At 41.1% G+C, this 17,853-nt stretch overlaps 1 protein-coding gene across 13 annotated transcripts; it reads left to right on the forward strand.

The window, feature by feature from the left end:
* Positions 1-417: 417 nt before the first annotated feature.
* Positions 418-17,146, forward strand: LOC105270463 (rap guanine nucleotide exchange factor 6). Of its 13 annotated transcripts, none has more exons than XM_011311419.1 (14): positions 418-696; positions 2,473-2,534; positions 2,830-3,089; positions 3,280-3,407; positions 3,871-3,954; positions 4,652-4,727; positions 5,056-5,157; positions 8,198-8,410; positions 8,495-11,366; positions 11,557-11,874; positions 12,694-12,810; positions 13,404-13,547; positions 14,084-14,311; positions 15,286-17,146. In XM_011311419.1, the coding sequence occupies exons 3-14, from the start codon at positions 3,021-3,023 to the stop codon at positions 15,315-15,317; spliced, it is 4,383 nt and encodes a 1,460-aa protein (XP_011309721.1). In that variant the 5' UTR covers positions 418-696; positions 2,473-2,534; positions 2,830-3,020; the 3' UTR covers positions 15,318-17,146. The 13 variants fall into 13 exon arrangements, with proteins under 13 accessions (XP_011309721.1, XP_011309739.1, XP_011309702.1 ...); XM_011311410.1 differs by lacking the exon at positions 418-696 and adding an exon at positions 2,166-2,337; XM_011311427.1 differs by lacking the exons at positions 418-696; positions 2,473-2,534 and adding exons at positions 2,166-2,337; positions 2,699-2,743.
* The last annotated feature ends 707 nt before the right edge of the window (positions 17,147-17,853 follow it).

Genomic DNA, 17,853 nt, shown 5'->3' on the forward strand with positions numbered 1-17,853 from the left:
CCTTTAAAAAAAAACTGTTACCGATGAAACATTGAATATGAATAACTACGAGATATATCTAGCGGATGAGTATAGCACCTCCAGATCGAGATAACGCAGAGGATTTATATGAGGAGATGATTAATGTGTAACTATCGAAACATCAATTATCATTCCTATAAAATATTCACAAATGCATTCGCAAATGCAACGAAAAAATAAAAGAAAGATGAGAAGAATGCGAGATGAACGGCGGAACGCGTGGATCGGCAGTCGTCGTTGTTCTGAAGATATTTCCACCGTTCCTCCTGTCAGCCCCGAATTTTTCACAAGCGCAACTTCAAGTGGTTGAGAAATTTAGGAGACAAAAGTGTCTATAGCAACGAAGGTGTTGTTAGTGGGGGGTTTGGGGGACAAGTGGAGGGGAATAGCGTCGCGCCAAGCGTGTCCCAATGGACGAGGGACGATTGAAGTCAACGGTGAAGGCACATTGCTGGCTTTTCCTTACTTTTGCTCTATGACACTTTGGTGTATCCATTTGCATGTTTACTCCTAACCAACAATACCCCCATTTATCATCAATTTATTCATGTCCCCCCTTAATTGAGTGTTTAGTGAGTTGAGTGTTATTGCCAGTGAATTCTTGACAATTCGATCATTCGTGCGAAATTGGATTATCATAATTTTTATCATCGGGGGAAGTGTCTCCTGTATTCTGTGAGTACCGTACGTAGACACGTGCATGAAATAACTGTTCAAATATTCGATCTCTAGGGATATACCATGGAATAACGGTGAGAATTCCAGGTATATCATTATCGTCGAGGGATGGAGAATTTTAACCGCTCGGTGACACATTTTTCGGAGGTTTCTCCTTGGATTTCCCTTTCTATTATTACAAAACATGTTACACCCCAATCATCCGGGTCGCTTTCAGAATTCCTTGAGGATTCTGGGACTCTGCACACTTTTTAATTCATCAGAACATTCATGATTCTCAGCTGAAATCATGGGTTAAAAATTCTAATGAATTATCCATTCATCTGGAAGACTATGTTATCGGTTTCAGGAGAAAATGTGGAAAAAATTTTTCTCTGGGTAATTAAATTTTCGAGAAGAAGGGGCTCTTGTTATTTTTTTTTATCTTGTAAAAGCAATAGTTTATATAATCAATTGATACTTAACAAAACAGGAAAACTCAACTTTCGTCTTATCTTTTTGAAACTGAATAATTTATTGTGAATTGTGAGTCTTTAGGAGTAAGTTATGCAGGAAAATATAGGGGAGAGGGGCCTGATGCACCGCTGTTATGGGACAGGTGGAATCGAAAGCCATTAGGATGATGCCACAGGATGATTCATTTTAGTATCCACCGATCTACACCCATTCGAGTTAAAAATTCCTGACCTCTGATCTTAAGGGAGAAATATTTCGGAGTACAAAAATAGATATTGAGCGGTTTCACAGGGTTCTGGGATATTCCTGAATGCCCAAATATTTGTCATCGTCGGATCTCCGTGAAATTCATTTGACGAGGATTTCGCGCGCTTGTTAAATGCTCTTTGGAGGAATAATTACCGTGGAAAACAGAGCTCGATGATTCATCTGGAATTTCCACTGGAAAAAAATAACATTAAAATTCAGGGAATGATCATTTTATCGGGTTAAATAAATTTTCACCGGTGCTAGAATAATTTTTTTGCGTCGAACAAAGCCATTTCTTCACTTATTTTCCACATGGTCTCTACATCCGTGTGGACGCACAAGAGACGCATGTGAAGTGCCACTTTCCCACGTTGGGATTGCAGATGTAATCAAAAACGCATTGTACTGGACTATTTAGAGAAACTAGTTCAAGAGGTAAATTCACTGGGATAGAGCCAGAAATTTCGATTGTTGGGGCGAAAGAAACTGGCTTGGAAAAAGGACAAAAGGGAGACGATTACAGGTGGAACGGTTTCTCTATCCCAGAATCTCCATTATTTTTTCCAGTTTCCTGTGCACATTCCAAGGTGAATCGTAATAACAACTTCCGGAAGCAACATTACGTTGACATTCGTGTATGTTGTGATAGGCCAGATGATAGTTGGGAGGGTTTGTATTTGTGAGAAAAATTCATCAGAGTAACTAGTGCAGGCAATGAAGCGAGCGTAAATGCGTTGTACGTTACATCCTCATTAATAATTCAGCATCGCCCTCCATCGTAATTTATATACCAGTGGATATGTTATACTTTTTCGCGGGTATTCTATTAATTTTGCCAACAGCCGCTGTCAGCTCTACAGCCAGAAAAAAAATTGCGTGAAACACTGGACGGAAAAATTGCATTTGTCAAAGAATATTCGAGAGGTGGAAATCGTGAGCAATTTTTTCTTGATTATTCAGTTATTGATGAATAAATGATTTACAATCTGAAAATAATTGCACGCAGACATATCGATCCCTGGGTTAATTATAAAAATTCGTTAACTCATATATTCCTGTGGTGTGCAGAACGTCCGGGTTGTGTTCATTGGGGAGTAAAGGGAGAGGACGCCTCGAGGATATGGTAGCAGGTGCGTGCCAGTACTCGACTGCTGCGACCCTCGAATGAGTGAAAAAAAAAAAATTTTAAAAACGAGCACAGCATAAATTCACTTGACGTTCCGCTCATATTTTTTCGGTTCAATCTTGCCTTTCGCAACTATAAACAAAATTTTTTTTTTCACACGTTTCATAGGATTTGGATGCAATTCACATAAAAAGATCAGAATAACCACTGGATGTTAGTATTTTATACGAGAAGCAGTGAAATGTTGATGATTAAATTATTGAATTGCGACGTAAATTTGACTCCTCTTTGTTTTTTAGTTGAAATAGCAGACTCATCCCCAGAGAGTGTTCTGATTGCACGTGCTGTAACGATGGGAGCGTCAGGTCTCTGTAATAGAATAGCCCGTTAGAAGAATAACGGCCGACAATGGTTGAAAGGAAGAAGCGTCAATGTCATCGAAGTACGTTGCACTACATACACATCATGGCAAGATAGTCCAGTGAATAGTATGACGGGCTATTCAGATCCACATTTTGTTAGGGCACTCTCTCGTGATCCAGACAGGCGGACACTCCAGGTGAATTAAAATAAAATCATCTACCCTGACCTCACTTATTGCAACAGGGAAGAAATTTCCATAATGAAAATATAAAAAATAAAAAGAGCGTATAACATTGTTAGAGTACGCCACAGTGACACGTTCTGCTCTATTTATTGAAATCAAGGTCTCTCATTCGTAAATCAAATATTCCATAATTTATTTGCAGGATCTCCAGATCATTTACTACGGATTACTTGGACTCGAGGCATTACGACCATGCAGAGACTCACTTCTCCGTGAACTCTGCAAGATTGTTAGATATGAGAGGCATCACGCGAATGATGTGTTGTATTAGTGAGTACTCGTCAATGTTTACAGTGGGTAATGATTGGAGAGATTGCACTCAGAGAAAAAAAAATCCTATCAATTGAAAAAAGATTCATAGATAATGTTGAGAGTAATAGACAATTTCCGTGAAGGGTACGTGGGGAATACGATAGATTGTTGCTTTGAAAGGAGTTCCTCAGTTCTCATTTAATGGAACTGGTGGGTATCTTTGGGTATTCAGTGGACCAATTTGTCAATTGAAAGATTCAGAGGGAATTATCATCTTAAGAATATTCGCTAATGGCTGAATCATCGCATTAAAATCTCATGAAGTATTTATTCAATTTTATTGTGAGAGTAATAAATCTGGTCATGGCTTTGACGCTCTGGGTGATGGAAAGAAATTATGGGATGACCGATACAATCTTTCTGGCATTTTTTTCCTCATTCTGTAAGGGTATTTTGAAATTCTGGTGAAATTGTGTTTTAGTACCGGTGAATTGGCTAGCAGTTGGTACATCCTTCTTTCCGGTTCAGTTTTCATCGATGGATCTATGTTTTTGCCTCGCTCAAGGTAAGAATAATTAATGCTGTACCTCGAGGATATCAGTTTACTCACGTGTTCATGGACTGTTGGGCATTTCAATGGCATACTAACGCGTGTAATACTCATTTTTCCCCCGATTTCAACCCTCATTTACATTCAAATGCCGGTATTATCGTATTATACACATAATCCAGCCGTCTCTTCTCTCCATCCCCATTCCATTTTTTTTATTTGAAATTTTCTGATTGAATTCTTCTGGCTGGTAAATAAAGCCTAGCGTTACATAGCGCATTATCGATTTCCAATGGGGGATGCGAATGAAACTTTAACGCTCTCTTCTCATAAGCTATATTCAGTGCATCGATTTAGCAGCGAACGATGAAATTGAACTGCATTCCTGTCTCGGGCTTTTTAAAACTGTTTTTTATATTCTCTGTGGTAAAATATGCAAGCTCATTCTCTCAAAGGATGGCACTTAATTTTTATTAATATTTTTTGATATCTTTCACAAAAATCAAAAATTTTCACTGTGCATTGCCAACAAAAAAAAAATCTGTCTGTGGAGTTGGTCGATTTTCACGAAAGTTTCGTGGAGTGTTGGGCGAACTGATACATTTAACTCTGGAGAACTGTCGGAAATGTCCAGAAAACTATAGCACGGTGACAGCAACTCCATATTGAATGCTCAGTGAATTAATTTTGAAACTTACTCCTCTTGTTTCAGCTTTGGCAAGCGAACCGGTGGAAATCCTCGACGCCCTAACGAATGTTTCGTCCTTGAAGCCTCTGAAATGATAGCCGTGAGTCCATTTCATTCGATATTAAAAGGGATATAAATACCTCGGGAATTGATTGAATATTTGAAATTGGTCAATATTCTGGAAAAATTAATGATTGGACTTTTAAGTTTAGATTGGACTGGAGAAAAAGGAGAAAGTCGTTTGCTTTCATTTTCAGGCCCTCACCAATTCCAATCATTAAATCGTCCCCTGTGTTTAAATTTCACTCTCGATTTTATCGGTTTCATATAAGTCAGAGCATTATCTCAACGTTGTTAAAAGCTTAATGGCTGATATAAATACAGCTCCCGAATGACGCAATCATCAAACCGTTGTTTTGTCATTTTAGATTGATTATCCGGAAGAGCATGCAGGTGGAAAAATGTCCCGACCTTCGCACCCGCAACCTATTGGAGATGCTCGTCAGGTCAATTTCGTTTTCGACGACACGGTAAATATTCAATCTCAAATTTCTATTCATCTTGCACCCGGAAAATTTCAATCTTGCGTATCTTTCCGGGGTTTAGCAATAGTCAGACAAATTCCAGGGAGTCTACCCGGAATAAACTATTTCCGAGGCTGTTCTAATAACCGTTGCCACATCCGAGTTCCGGAAGTTGAAGACTCTCGGCATCGGAAGTTGCGGAATGTCGCGTGTCCCTTATAATAGAATCGTGAACTTCCAATAGAAAGAGATCAAATAAATAAATAGAGAGAATAGAGAATAAATCGAGAACTAAATCTTGTCGATCGTATTAAAACCTTGAAAGGTATCAAAAAAGTGAAAATGAAGAAATTATAATAATTTCACCTACACCCCTGGGACCCAGTTTTTTAATGAAGGAAAGTCATCTTTTTTTCCTGTATAGAATATAATTTTTCCATTGACCAAGTGTTGTCGGAAGTATTTCGAGTTGAGTCTGTGCAATACTGAATGCTCACTTGTCGATTAATCCTCGGAATAAAGCGCGCTGCAGGTTGCAGTGTAACGGGGCCTAGAGAATCATTAGTCGGGCGGGCAGTGGCCTCCCTACGTTCCTCCTGAGATCCTAGGAGTTCACTTCCCCTTCCCCAACACCTTTGAACAAGTATTCAGTTGCCGATCAATCTCCCATTTCCTAGGAAAGTGGAATGAATGTCTCGTGGTGATTCCGTGTGAGAAGGAGCCTCCATTTTTTATTCATTTCAGTATCCGATATTCTCTCCTCAAAAATTTCATTTTTATCCTCACATACAAATTACATGCATTTGTAAATTAATAAGATATGAGAAATATGTCCCCAAAAACGACTCGTTTCGAATTCTTGTAATATTTTCAAGCGAGTCTGTTCTCATTTAAAATTGGAATCAGTGCAATTCCCACGTGTAAATTAAATTAATCACATTTGACAAAAAAATTCACCGACCTGCTGACATAAAAAAATAATAAAAAAAAGGTCAAATTCATTCATTCAGCTTGAACGAAAGATTTTTGATCGGTAAATGGTACTGAGCTCGGCACCTGACGCGTAGAAAAACCGTGAAAGTGGCTGGAATTTCGTAAAAAGAAGCCACAGGTGCCCCAGAGTGGCTCCTGGGGCCCCGGGATAACTACACCCCTGTTTGCCTGGTCACATGACTGAAGTGGGATACGCTCGATGCGAGAGGAGTATGAGTATTAGTGTAACGTTGCGCGTTGCAAGAGGCTGTGGGGCTCGTTGGATTGGAGAGTAGTAATTGCCAGGCCATAGCCAAACCTCCAGGAGTAAAAGAGATAGCTGGTGGGGACTGAAAGGCGTGATGGGGGGGGAATGGGAAAGGGACGACGTTCGACGATGAACGGAGTAGCGCCGACCGACGACATACCCAGGCCAACTTTTCAGTGCGTTTATTGTTCGGTTGTGTTCCTGTTGTCCTCATAGAACCGCTAGTCTCGGTGGTCATGGGCCTGTGAGTGCTATCCAATTTTTTCCCTTTTTTTTTCTCACCAAACCGAGTGAAACAGTATTTCAAGAGAGTGGTTAGTGTTCTGGTGAAATGACTGTTTAATGCTGGACAAGCCCACGGGGACTGCTAGGATTTTTCGCTTGTGCATTAACGTGTACATAATTGCGGACCCGAGTGGGTAATGCGGGTGAAATAGAGCAAGGAACAGTACGAGTTTTATTCCGCATGCATCAGGCTAAATGTGTGATTATGGAGAGGCGAGTGGATGCATTATGGATTGCCACGAAGAATTGACGTTATTTTATTGGCAGTGATTGGTTTTTTTTTTGTATTTTTATTTTGATTTTCCAACAGTGGATTTTTAACAGCGATGGACACCTTCGGGATGTATCAAGTGAGTGTTTGGGGATTTTTTTCTTAATGGGGGGCAGGGAAAATGTCCTATTACAAAATGGCCTTGGCCAGACGCACCTCTCTGGTGGATTAGTTAAGATGCGGGGGCCTCGACGCATGCTACAAGCCTGTAGTTTTCTATCTACTCTTCCCTTTCACCAACAATGTTTTCCATCTTTTGCCAGGGGGAGTCAAATTGATCGAAATGCGCTTTCAGATTAATTCCCAATTGGTCGTGGCATTTATGAGAATTTATGGCTTTACCGTTTGTTTTTTTCGGGGCCAATTGTCATAGACTCGTGATTGTTTTTCGATGATCTCAGAGGATTGACAGGTTCTCGAAATTCAATATGCCAGGGCATTCTCCAGGGTAGCGATATTCTCCAACGAGTTGGATGTACCTTGTACACGATGACATGTTCAATGATTCTAACCTAACTTACCAATGCACCTCGATCCCAATCACGCCCATTCTCGGTATTTCCCTTCGAGGAATACGTTCATGACTGGAGGCAGCGCTTTCTAATCTCGTTCCGGGGATGAGGGGTTTGTTGTCCCCTGGGCTTTTTATAGATGGACAATCACGATTTATCGGTGATTTTTATTAAGAGAATGTAATTATTAGGTTCCCTGTCAACTCCCACATTAGGGAAGCAACATGGCGCAGTGACTTGCTCGTTTTACCGTATTGTTTTCATAAATTCTCACAGGAACCATTACAGCCTCGTACCTAAACAATCGCTGGAACGATGACTGATTGTTCGATTTTCATTGTTAGATTGTTACAATTACACGTCATTGGTCTCGATATGGACGTTGGTTTGCTTATTGCTGGGAAGTAGTCGTGTTGACTGAGGTTGATTGCATTTTGTAGGCGTATACCTCGGTTCTAATGCAAATGCGTAACGAAGATTAGGTTTGTTTAACTGGAACTGTGAGAAAGGTAATGCGAATGGTGGAGTTGACGTAATTTTTCTTTATGTGGGACTGGATGGTGTCCGGGTAAGGCACGTATGATAACGGATGATAATGAGATTTGTCAATCGAGGGAGGAATGGTACGAACGGAAATAATGATACGAGCGCTGGTTCAGTCGAGGAAGAGAGTTTTTAAGAGTTATTTGTTAAGTATTATTAGACAATTATTGTTACGGGGGGCTCGTTTGTTTTTAGTTCCCGCAGGGGCTGGCGGGTAGACCTGAGCTCTACCAAAAATCCAACAGGAGCAGTCACTCCAGTGACACTAGCTCGGCTTACAGCGGATCCGACACTATGACATCCGTACAAGGCTCGCTCGATGCTGATAACGATGAGGTGGATTTTTCTGGCCTCGTTGAGTCCATCGTTGATAGCGATGAGGAAGAGGATCTCGCCGAGAGCATGGACGTGAGTAAAATCAATGACCAATGTCCCTCAATGATTTTATTCAAACATGTAATTGTAAAATCACGGGCTATGACGGAATTTCAGAGCCTGACGGTTCGAGACACAGTTCGTGAATGCCTTGAAAAAGACCCGGCGGAACGAACGGAGGACGACATCGAGATCCTGTTGGAGTTTACTCAGCACTTGAAAGCCTTCACCAACATGACACTGGCAGTACGTCGAGCGCTGTGCGCTGTTATGGTATTCGCCGTTGTCGAGCACGCTGGTATGATCGTACTGAACGACGGTGAAGAGCTGGATAGCTGGAGTGTCTTGATAAATGGCGCTGTGGAGATTGAGCACAGTGATGGCTCGATCGAGCACCTCCACCTGGGCGACAGTTTTGGCATTCTACCGACTATGGAGAGACTTCTCCACAAGGGTGTAATGCGAACAAAATGTAATGACTGTCAATTTGTGTGCGTAACCCAGGCTGATTACTTTAGAATTCAGCACCAGGGTGAGGAGAACACGAGGAGGCACGAGGAGAATGGCAGAGTGATTCTGGTGACGGAATTGCGGGGGGCCATAGACGGTGGCAATCGTCGGGGTCACGTTGTCATCAGAGGCACCCCAGAGCGACTGATGTTGCAGCTGATCGAGGAGAATAGTATAACAGATCCGACATATGTCGAGGATTTTTTGCTGACCCACAGGACGTTTATTGAGAGCCCCTTGCTCGTGGCAGATCAACTTCTCGAGTGGTTTTCTCAGGCTCATGTACGAGATCGTGTGGCACGAGTCGTCCTCCTCTGGGTCAATAATCACTTTACGGACTTCGAGACAGATCCTGCCATGATGGAGTTCCTGGAGGCCTTTGAGAGTGGACTTGAACGTGAGAAGATGTTGGGCCAGCAGAGACTACTGAATATAGCCTGTGGTGCTAAAGCAAGAACCAGAAATGTCACCCTGGCCAGGCCCACGCGGGACGAAGTCCTCCACTTCAGTATCCTGGGAGGCTACGAGAGGGGTTACGGTATTTTCATTTCGAAGGTGGATAAACGATCGAAGGCTGAAGATGTGGGTTTGAAACGTGGTGATCAGATTCTGGAGGTGAATGGCCAACGATTTGAGCACTTCAGTCATGCCAAAGCCCTCGAGTTGCTCAGGAGCTCGACACACCTGAGTATAACTGTTAAATCAAATTTATTAGCCTTCAAGGAAATGCTTCAGGCACCTGACAATTCACCGAGACCTCGAGGAAGAGCTGGTAAGCCCGAAATAACGAGGATTCAACCGGATCCTCGAGCAAGATTGTCAACCCACGTTGATCCCCTCTTGAACACTCAGCTGAATCCCCTGGTTGGCGGGGTTCCGCTCTTCACAAATGACAACAACGTGTCCCCCTGTAAGGATCCTAAAAAAGAACACAAAGGATTCATGACACTGGGACCCAAGCGCAGATTCCAGAAGGCTCTCATGAAGATGAATATATTGCCAAAGAACACTATAAACTCTGGAGCGCACGCTGATGATTCTCTGGCACCTCCTCACACACCACCTGGCACTGGACTATCCCAGACAACGAATCTATATCACTCGAGGAGTAATCCTGATTTAACGTCAGTCTATTGCTACGAGGATTCACGTGCCCCTGATTATCCTGAGCACGTTCTCAAGGTGTACAAGGCCGACCAGACGTGCAAATATCTTCCTGTTCACAAGGAGACAACTGCCCACGAGGTAGTGATGCTTGCATTGCAGGAATTCGGCATCACCGAGAGCAGCTCGAATTTTTCACTGACGGAGGTCAGTGTGGGAGAGGGGGGGATGATAAAGCAACGAAGACTGCCAGATCAATTGCAGAATCTTGCTGAGAGAATAGGCTTGAATTCAAGGTATTACCTGAGGATAAATGGAGTGTCTGAGACACTTGTGGCTGACGATCAGGCACCTGAACTCATTCGTGAATCTCAAGTGCACTTTCTACAATTAAATGCTGTGGAAGTGGCGATACAATTGACATTACAAGACTTTAGCATATTTCGACAAATTGAATCGACCGAGTACGTCGATGATTTATTTGAACTCAAGAGTAGGTACGGGGTACCTATGCTCAGCCAATTTGCTGAACTAGTCAACAGGGAGATGTTCTGGGTGGTGACGGAAGTGTGCTCCGAGCATAATCTCGTGAGGAGGAGTAAGATTATTAAGCAGTTTGTTAAAATTGCGAGGCAGTGCAAGGAGTGCAAAAATTTCAATTCAATGTTTGCTATTGTTTCGGGGCTTGGCCATGGGGCTGTATCGAGGCTCAGGGCGTCATGGGAAAAATTACCAAGTAAATATCAGAGGTTGTTCAGTGATCTCCAGGAACTCATGGATCCCAGCAGAAATATGAGCAAGTATCGACAGCTCGTTGCCTCTGAACAAACACAGCCGCCTATTATTCCCTTCTATCCAGTTGTTAAGAAAGATCTGACATTCATTCATCTGGGGAATGACTCCAGGGTCGAGAGCCTTGTTAATTTTGAAAAACTCAGAATGATCGCCAAGGAGGTGAGAACCCTGACGAATATGTGCTCGTCTCCCTATGATTTGCTCACAATGCTTGAGAGAGGCGGACAGCCCCCCAGCTCAGCTATGGTCGCCCTCAATCAGATGACCACTGCCAATCAGGGTGGCCAGACTGCCACCGTTAAACGCAGAAAGAAGTCCACAGCTGCACCCAACTCGAAGAAGATGTTCGAGGAGGCTCAGATGGTCAGGAGGGTCAAGGCTTATCTTGGCAATATGAAGGTCATTACCGATGAGGAACGTTTGCATTCTCTATCTGTTGAGTGTGAGCCACACGCAGGGGCTGTGCCGGCTGTTGCTGCTGCTCCTCATGGTGGCAGCAGAGGCAGAAGACATCCCTCACCCACTCTGTCCACCACCAGCAGCGCCAGTAGTACAAGTGAGGGCAGAAAAAGTATTCAAGGTGTTTCTCATTTCTATCGAATTGCGGTTCTTTCGGGATTTGCCGGGGACATCCTACAATGGATGAACTCTTTATATTCCTTTATAATTATCAATCACTGGGGATATTTAACTTGATATTCATAACTATTGTTTATTTTTTAATTATTCATTTAATTTGCCAGAAGTGATAATTTATTGATAATGTATAGGTACAAAATTCGGTGCCGCATCTCCCCAAGCTGTCCGAAAGATGTTAGCCCTCTCCGATCCTCACAAGACAAGGCCGTACCAGCCAAAACACTGTCCTCCCATCCTTCCAGTTCCTGGATTGAGCCTACACTCCAGTGGTTTGGAGCCAAGCCCTGGTGCCCCTAGAAGGGTGGCCACAGGCACTCGTGTGCCAATGCACGAGAGATCCCACAGTGATACACCGTCTGGTCTTCCACCTCCAGTTGATCTGAGTGCTGAGAGCAGCAGTGTCACCAGCCTCAGCAACCTCCAGCCCCTCAGGAAAACCTTAACCAGTGGTAAGTTCAACTCACCTCTCTATTCACTCCTATTTTCGTCCAACTAGTTTCGACCTGACTAACCGAGGGACAGCTTTCACACTTGTCTTGGCCCATGGTGCACTCGAGACTCGCTATTTTAGTAATCCGCAGTTAGAATTTTCTTTATAGGGCAAAAGGTCAAAGTGGACGCAATCCATTTTTTTTTTCACAGTATAATCTGTATAATAATCCTCATTCAATATTCGTTCAAATAATTTCGTTTCATTTTTCTAATTTGCTTTGATAAAAAAACATATCTGTAGTCCATTTTGCCCCAGCCGTCCCACCATTCGCTTCTCCCCGAAATCACGACTACAGCGGAATCCCGTTGAATACCCGCTTCTATGAATTTAATGAAAGCAAAATCAAAATAGTGAAAATATTATTTTTCCCGTAAAAATTCGCGGACTTGTGGCGCGCAGTTGGATGGAGGAGGGCTCCATTCAAGTATTCATTTGTGAAATCGATGTGTTTGCATCCCCTGACGCGGGTAATTAACGTCAGTCCACTGTAGGCACAACAACTAAATAACCGAGACTCAACCCTACGCACATCACGTCATCTCATAATAAACTGAATATTTCTAATAATTGTATGAGTGGATTTTCACCGTGCGACGAGTACTTGTGTGATTATTTTGAAAATCCAGACAATATTCGAAATAGTAAAGACCACCATGGGACATACGAGAGTAAAGACTAGGATATGAAATGAGATGGTAAAATGATAAATTGCATAAGAGGTTGTTGTTGGTATGTTGAATGGTGTTGATGGATGAATTTTGGGGCATTTGTGTAGGTTCAGTGACAAGCAGTGACAGTGGTCATAGCACTCAATTGGACAGTCACAGTGGTAGCAGTGTAGAGGCTGGTGGAAGTCCACCACTGCCACAAAGACGACACTCCTCCATGCAAGGTACGTTACACTGTACAGATTAAGCGCATTAATGCTCATTTATTCTCTGCTGTGAGAAATTCTCAAGCGAGAACGGATACGAGTAACTATGAGAGAAGCCTTTAATACTGCTGCTTTTGTGGGATCGCAGCCAAACCTAATCTGCCGGGGACAGATATTTAATGTTTCGCCATCAGAGACGTTCTCTCGAACGTCATAATGTACATTTTACGTATAGATTATGAATTTCGTATCTCCCATGGTAACATCTCACAATTTTCTCCATAACACCGAGGGATACTGCATTCTCCCCACGATGTGGTGAACCTTCTCAGGGATTTCCATTCATCCTGATGCTTTTCACGTTCTCTGATAGTGCTCGACTATTGTTGAGGCCATGAAACCTACCCAGAGTCCTTGAAACGAATTTATAAAATACTTGTACTTATTTCAATTAATTTTTTATGGAAAAATGAAAAAAAAAATCGTTTTTGAGAGTCTGGAGGAGGTTTGATGGATGATTCCATAATGATAAATGACTGGAATAGAGCTGGGAGCAGTGCATTGCCTAAACGATAAAGTTGAAGAGAGTACGTGGTGTGTATGTAATGCAGGACCTATTCGAGGAGGACTACCTCCCTTCCCCCACGCAGTAGCAGTGCTACCTCCGCTTCCTGCTGCCCAGAACCACAATCATCTTCATCATCATGCTCATCACCATCAGCAACACCATAACCAACAATCCCAACTTCCTGGAGGTGAGTGATCTCCATTACCTGATAAATATCCATGCTTTCGTTGCCTCATTATTCGTCATTGACATTGCACCCTGTCCACTGATAACTAACACGGCTAAACCATGATCGTGCTATCAGCTGTGTTGTGTTGATTTGCTTTGGCTAAAAAGATTTTAAAAAAAACTACTGCATACTAAAATAAAATACTGCATTGTCGTTGCTTGTGATGGATTTGAACAGCTCACAGATTTGTGTTGGTCTTTTCTCGTATCCCCCAGTCGTTTGTAAACTATTCTGTGTATTACGGGCAGGTGACCTCCTTCGGGCCACCAATTAACATGGATTTTAATAATTAATTAAGAGAGAGTACTCCGATTGTCGCACTCACTGCGTGGCCGAATTACGATAACAATGAATTTTGTGCGAATGAGTGGGCAAAATTGAGCGTTAATCGTCATCGAGGGAGAATTTTATTGTTCTGGAATTGATGCGCGAAGGGAGATTATTTTTCATAAGGATACAGAGAAAAACAAAACGAGACAGTCGAGGGATTTCAGGTACTGGTGGAGCGGGAATCAGTGTGGGACTTCATCATAGTGGAGGAACTTATCTGATGACAAATAATATCGTGGGAAATCCAATGAATATGATGAGAGCAGGACTGGGTCCGGTACAGTGTCGTCAACCACCTGCGTACAAAGTAGCTGCACAGATGGCCAGATTACACAGGCTAGGTCGTGCTCACAGCCACGAAGGAGTTACCTACCGCACCAATCATGATGATGGTACTAGCATTAACGCTACACACTTTACAAGTTCATTATTTCACACTTGCTTAACTCATGTATTCTTACCATTTTTTTTGGGGACATGTCGTTTTATCAGCCACTGATATCCTGGCATATTCATATCCTAATATATATATATATATATATACCAAAAGAATTGATCTTCCCCGTCCAGGATATCATAACCAAAATATTTCGGCATGGTCTTAATTTTTGTGTGTTTACGCTACGGTTGTGGGTTATTAGTTACCCTAGGCTCTTGGATTAGTGGTACCTCGTGTAAATAGAGAAGGCAGTGGATACTCGGTCGCCATTCTGAAGGTTTTCTCAATTTTTCTGTCCTGCATGTCATTGGGAATTCTAGACAAATGGAACGGTGGAAGTTTTCAATTAATGGTAAATTGGCTTTGTGTCTAACATCTGTCATGAATATTGCCCTCGGAATATTCCTAAAGCAATGAAAATAATTGATGCAAGAAACATGAAGTTGAGAAGAAGAAATGATAAAGGAAGGCGTTGGAGCTGCTGGAGAAAAGGAAATTATAATTCCACCACAGAGCGTAATGATGCGAACGATCATTCTATTCTGTTTTATATTTATTTATACCGAATTATCGCACTGTAATATATTAAATTGATGGCGAGGTATAAATAACGCCGGAAGTATCCCCTCAGGCCGCTTTTTCTTCCACTTTCTTCACCGACAAAGCCCGCATACTAGCAACCAACCCATTTACCTTTATGCTTCACTTACTAGACGACATTCTATGCATATTTGAGAGAAAGTTGAACAATACGGTTGGCAGAATCCTAGCATGCTAGAAGTGAGAAATTTAATGATCGTAGATGATAATTCTCCCCGTGTGTGTGTCAAAAATGCTCATTCGTGTTTGTTTGCAGAAATAATAGCATTATCACAGCGATGAGAGGGACTGTGGCATTCCCTTAACGATAAATATTGTGTGTTACAGATGACGAGGATACACAAGTGTCAGCAGTCTAATTGGTCCTCGGAGGGAATCTCGATTATGTCTTCTATATTTTCTATTTAATCCCGATGGGAGGAGTCGAGAGAGTCGTGTTAAAATGTAATATTTACTTGAGTACAAAAACGATAAGAGACTAAACCACGTAAATTCATAGGAGAGGATACTGATAATCTTGCCAAAAACTAACATGCAGGATTAGAAATACTTTTTTTTTTAACGGAGGGACCCCATTCGTTAAGTCATTTTTAAAGACATTTTCTTTTTTTTCACCACTTTTATTATGAAAAAAATCACTATGGTATTGACTATTTAACATTAATATCTCGATTTGCATGGATCATATCCACGAGAAACGTGAAATTCGAGATAATGAGGGAAAAAAGTGAGAAGGGTGCACCAAGAGGAAAAACTGATTTTGACAAAGAAAATTCAATGAATAGAGAAAAATGTTTGTTTTTTCTTGTGAGAAATAGTTTTTGTCCGATGACGGTGTTCCCCATGAATGTGTAATAAATTGAATCCAAAGATGTTATATATCGTGTAACGGGAGGAACGCGGGAGCGTATGTATCATATTGAATATTAGTACCGAAATCCTTTTAAGAACAACGTAACTCTGTAAGTTGGTGTAAATAACCCTAGTAAATATAGATAGATCAAGCCGAAGAGAAGATTATAGGTTTATTCCGCGAAATTAAGAGTCGTCCCCTATAGTTTATATTTTTTATTTTTCTTTGGTGAAAATGATGGTGTGGGCGCAACAGAATGTATTTTCAAGGAGATTAATTTATTTATGCATGAGGAGGTTAATGCAGACTGCGATCTGTAAGCGATGAAAATTTTGTTATTTTATCAATTTTTTTATGTAGTGTGTAACGACTTAATTAGATGTCAGTGTATTGATAAACGGAAAACAAAGAAAACGGACCTAATTACTATTGAGAAATACTCAACGTCCGCCGGCCGCGATCGAGACCAGGAAATTTATTATGATGTTATCGATGTTTTTAATCCATGATATCGTGTGCATAATTTTCAGTTTGAAAAATTTCAAGGTACGGGATTTAATGTCAGAACATTTTGGGGAGATGATGAAACTGTTGGACTTACTGATAAGCTTATCCTTTATATCCCCGTCGAATTACCTTATTACACAGTTAGTGTTTCGAGGACTTACATTATGTATAACAAAACGTAAATATTATAAATCCTTGTACATATCCTTCATCATTTGATGTATTATTTAGAAATATTCATGGACCATTTGAATCCTTTATCTCGCCTGTTGCTACTCAAGGCCCTCATCCCTGGGTTCAATTTGGTATCAATTCAGTACCAAAACGTTAAAGCCATTCAAATTGACTCAATTCTTGTCTCACATTTTCAGAAATTTTCACACCTGTCCCCAATTCCAAGATATGTATTTAAAACCCATCGGTCAAAATCAAATTGAATCTTTTTACCGTTTTGCTACTGAATTTAACGTGATAATTTCCGTTTTTACTGTGAATTACTGAGAAATCTTATCATTAAATTCCTGGGATGTGTTGTTAATTACTTCACGATTATTTTTCGCCGTGAGTGGCGGTTTATCAACGATCAATCGATTGAGGTTTTCCGGTTTGTATTTTGAATAGGACACGACAGATATTCAGGGTTGTTGAACTTTATAAAATTTACAGAAATCGGTTATTACGGATTCACTATTTTAATTTTTGTAACTGGAATGGTAAAGAGAAGGTGACAGTGACCACGAAAATTTGAGACAGGTGGAGGATTGTGGGGAAAAGTCACTCGGAAACCTTTTGTATTGACTTTTGTTTAATAAAAATCATCAAACTGTACGATGAGCTTGATTATTATTGCCTTTTGTGATGTCCGTAATTTTCTCTCCTTTTCCCTTTCCTTACACGATTTTTTTTCCTTTCCTTTTATCTAAGGGAGAGCATTTTTCCACCATCTTCAGTCGGTACTATTCACACTCCACCTGTAAGTTTTTTATGAATGCTTTTTGTTTTTTATTTGTTTAATTGAAATTTAGCCGACTGTTAAACGACCGGAAGGGGGAAGCCACATCTTGTGGAATTTCAATGGAAAAAATTATTCAATGTATTGAATATATACCACTAATGAATTTATATTTTTAAATGTGCGCGTTGTCCTAGCGGTAACGTGCTCGACTGGCACGCCGGCGGCCCGGGTTCAATCCCGGAATCATTCATTTTTTTTTTTAAATAATTCCAATTTTTTTTTTTGTTAATGGCAAATCAATCAAAATATCGTTTAAAAACTGAATATTTTAAAATGGAGAAGATATCCAGTGAAATTAAAAAATTAACAATTTTTTAAAACGATACTTTTGCAATATATATACTTCTAATGAAATTAAAATATTGTAATAATCCGTTATCCTAGCGGTAACGTGCTCGGCTAGCACGCCGACGGCCCGGGTTCGATCCCGCCGTCATTCATTTTTTTTTTTAAATAATTCCAATGTTTTCTTTTGTAAATGGCTAATCAATCGAAATATTGGTTAAAAACTGAATAGCTC

This window comes from Fopius arisanus, unplaced genomic scaffold (genome assembly GCF_000806365.1).
Source record: "Fopius arisanus strain USDA-PBARC FA_bdor unplaced genomic scaffold, ASM80636v1 scaffold00003, whole genome shotgun sequence".
Lineage (NCBI taxonomy): Eukaryota > Metazoa > Arthropoda > Insecta > Hymenoptera > Braconidae > Fopius > Fopius arisanus.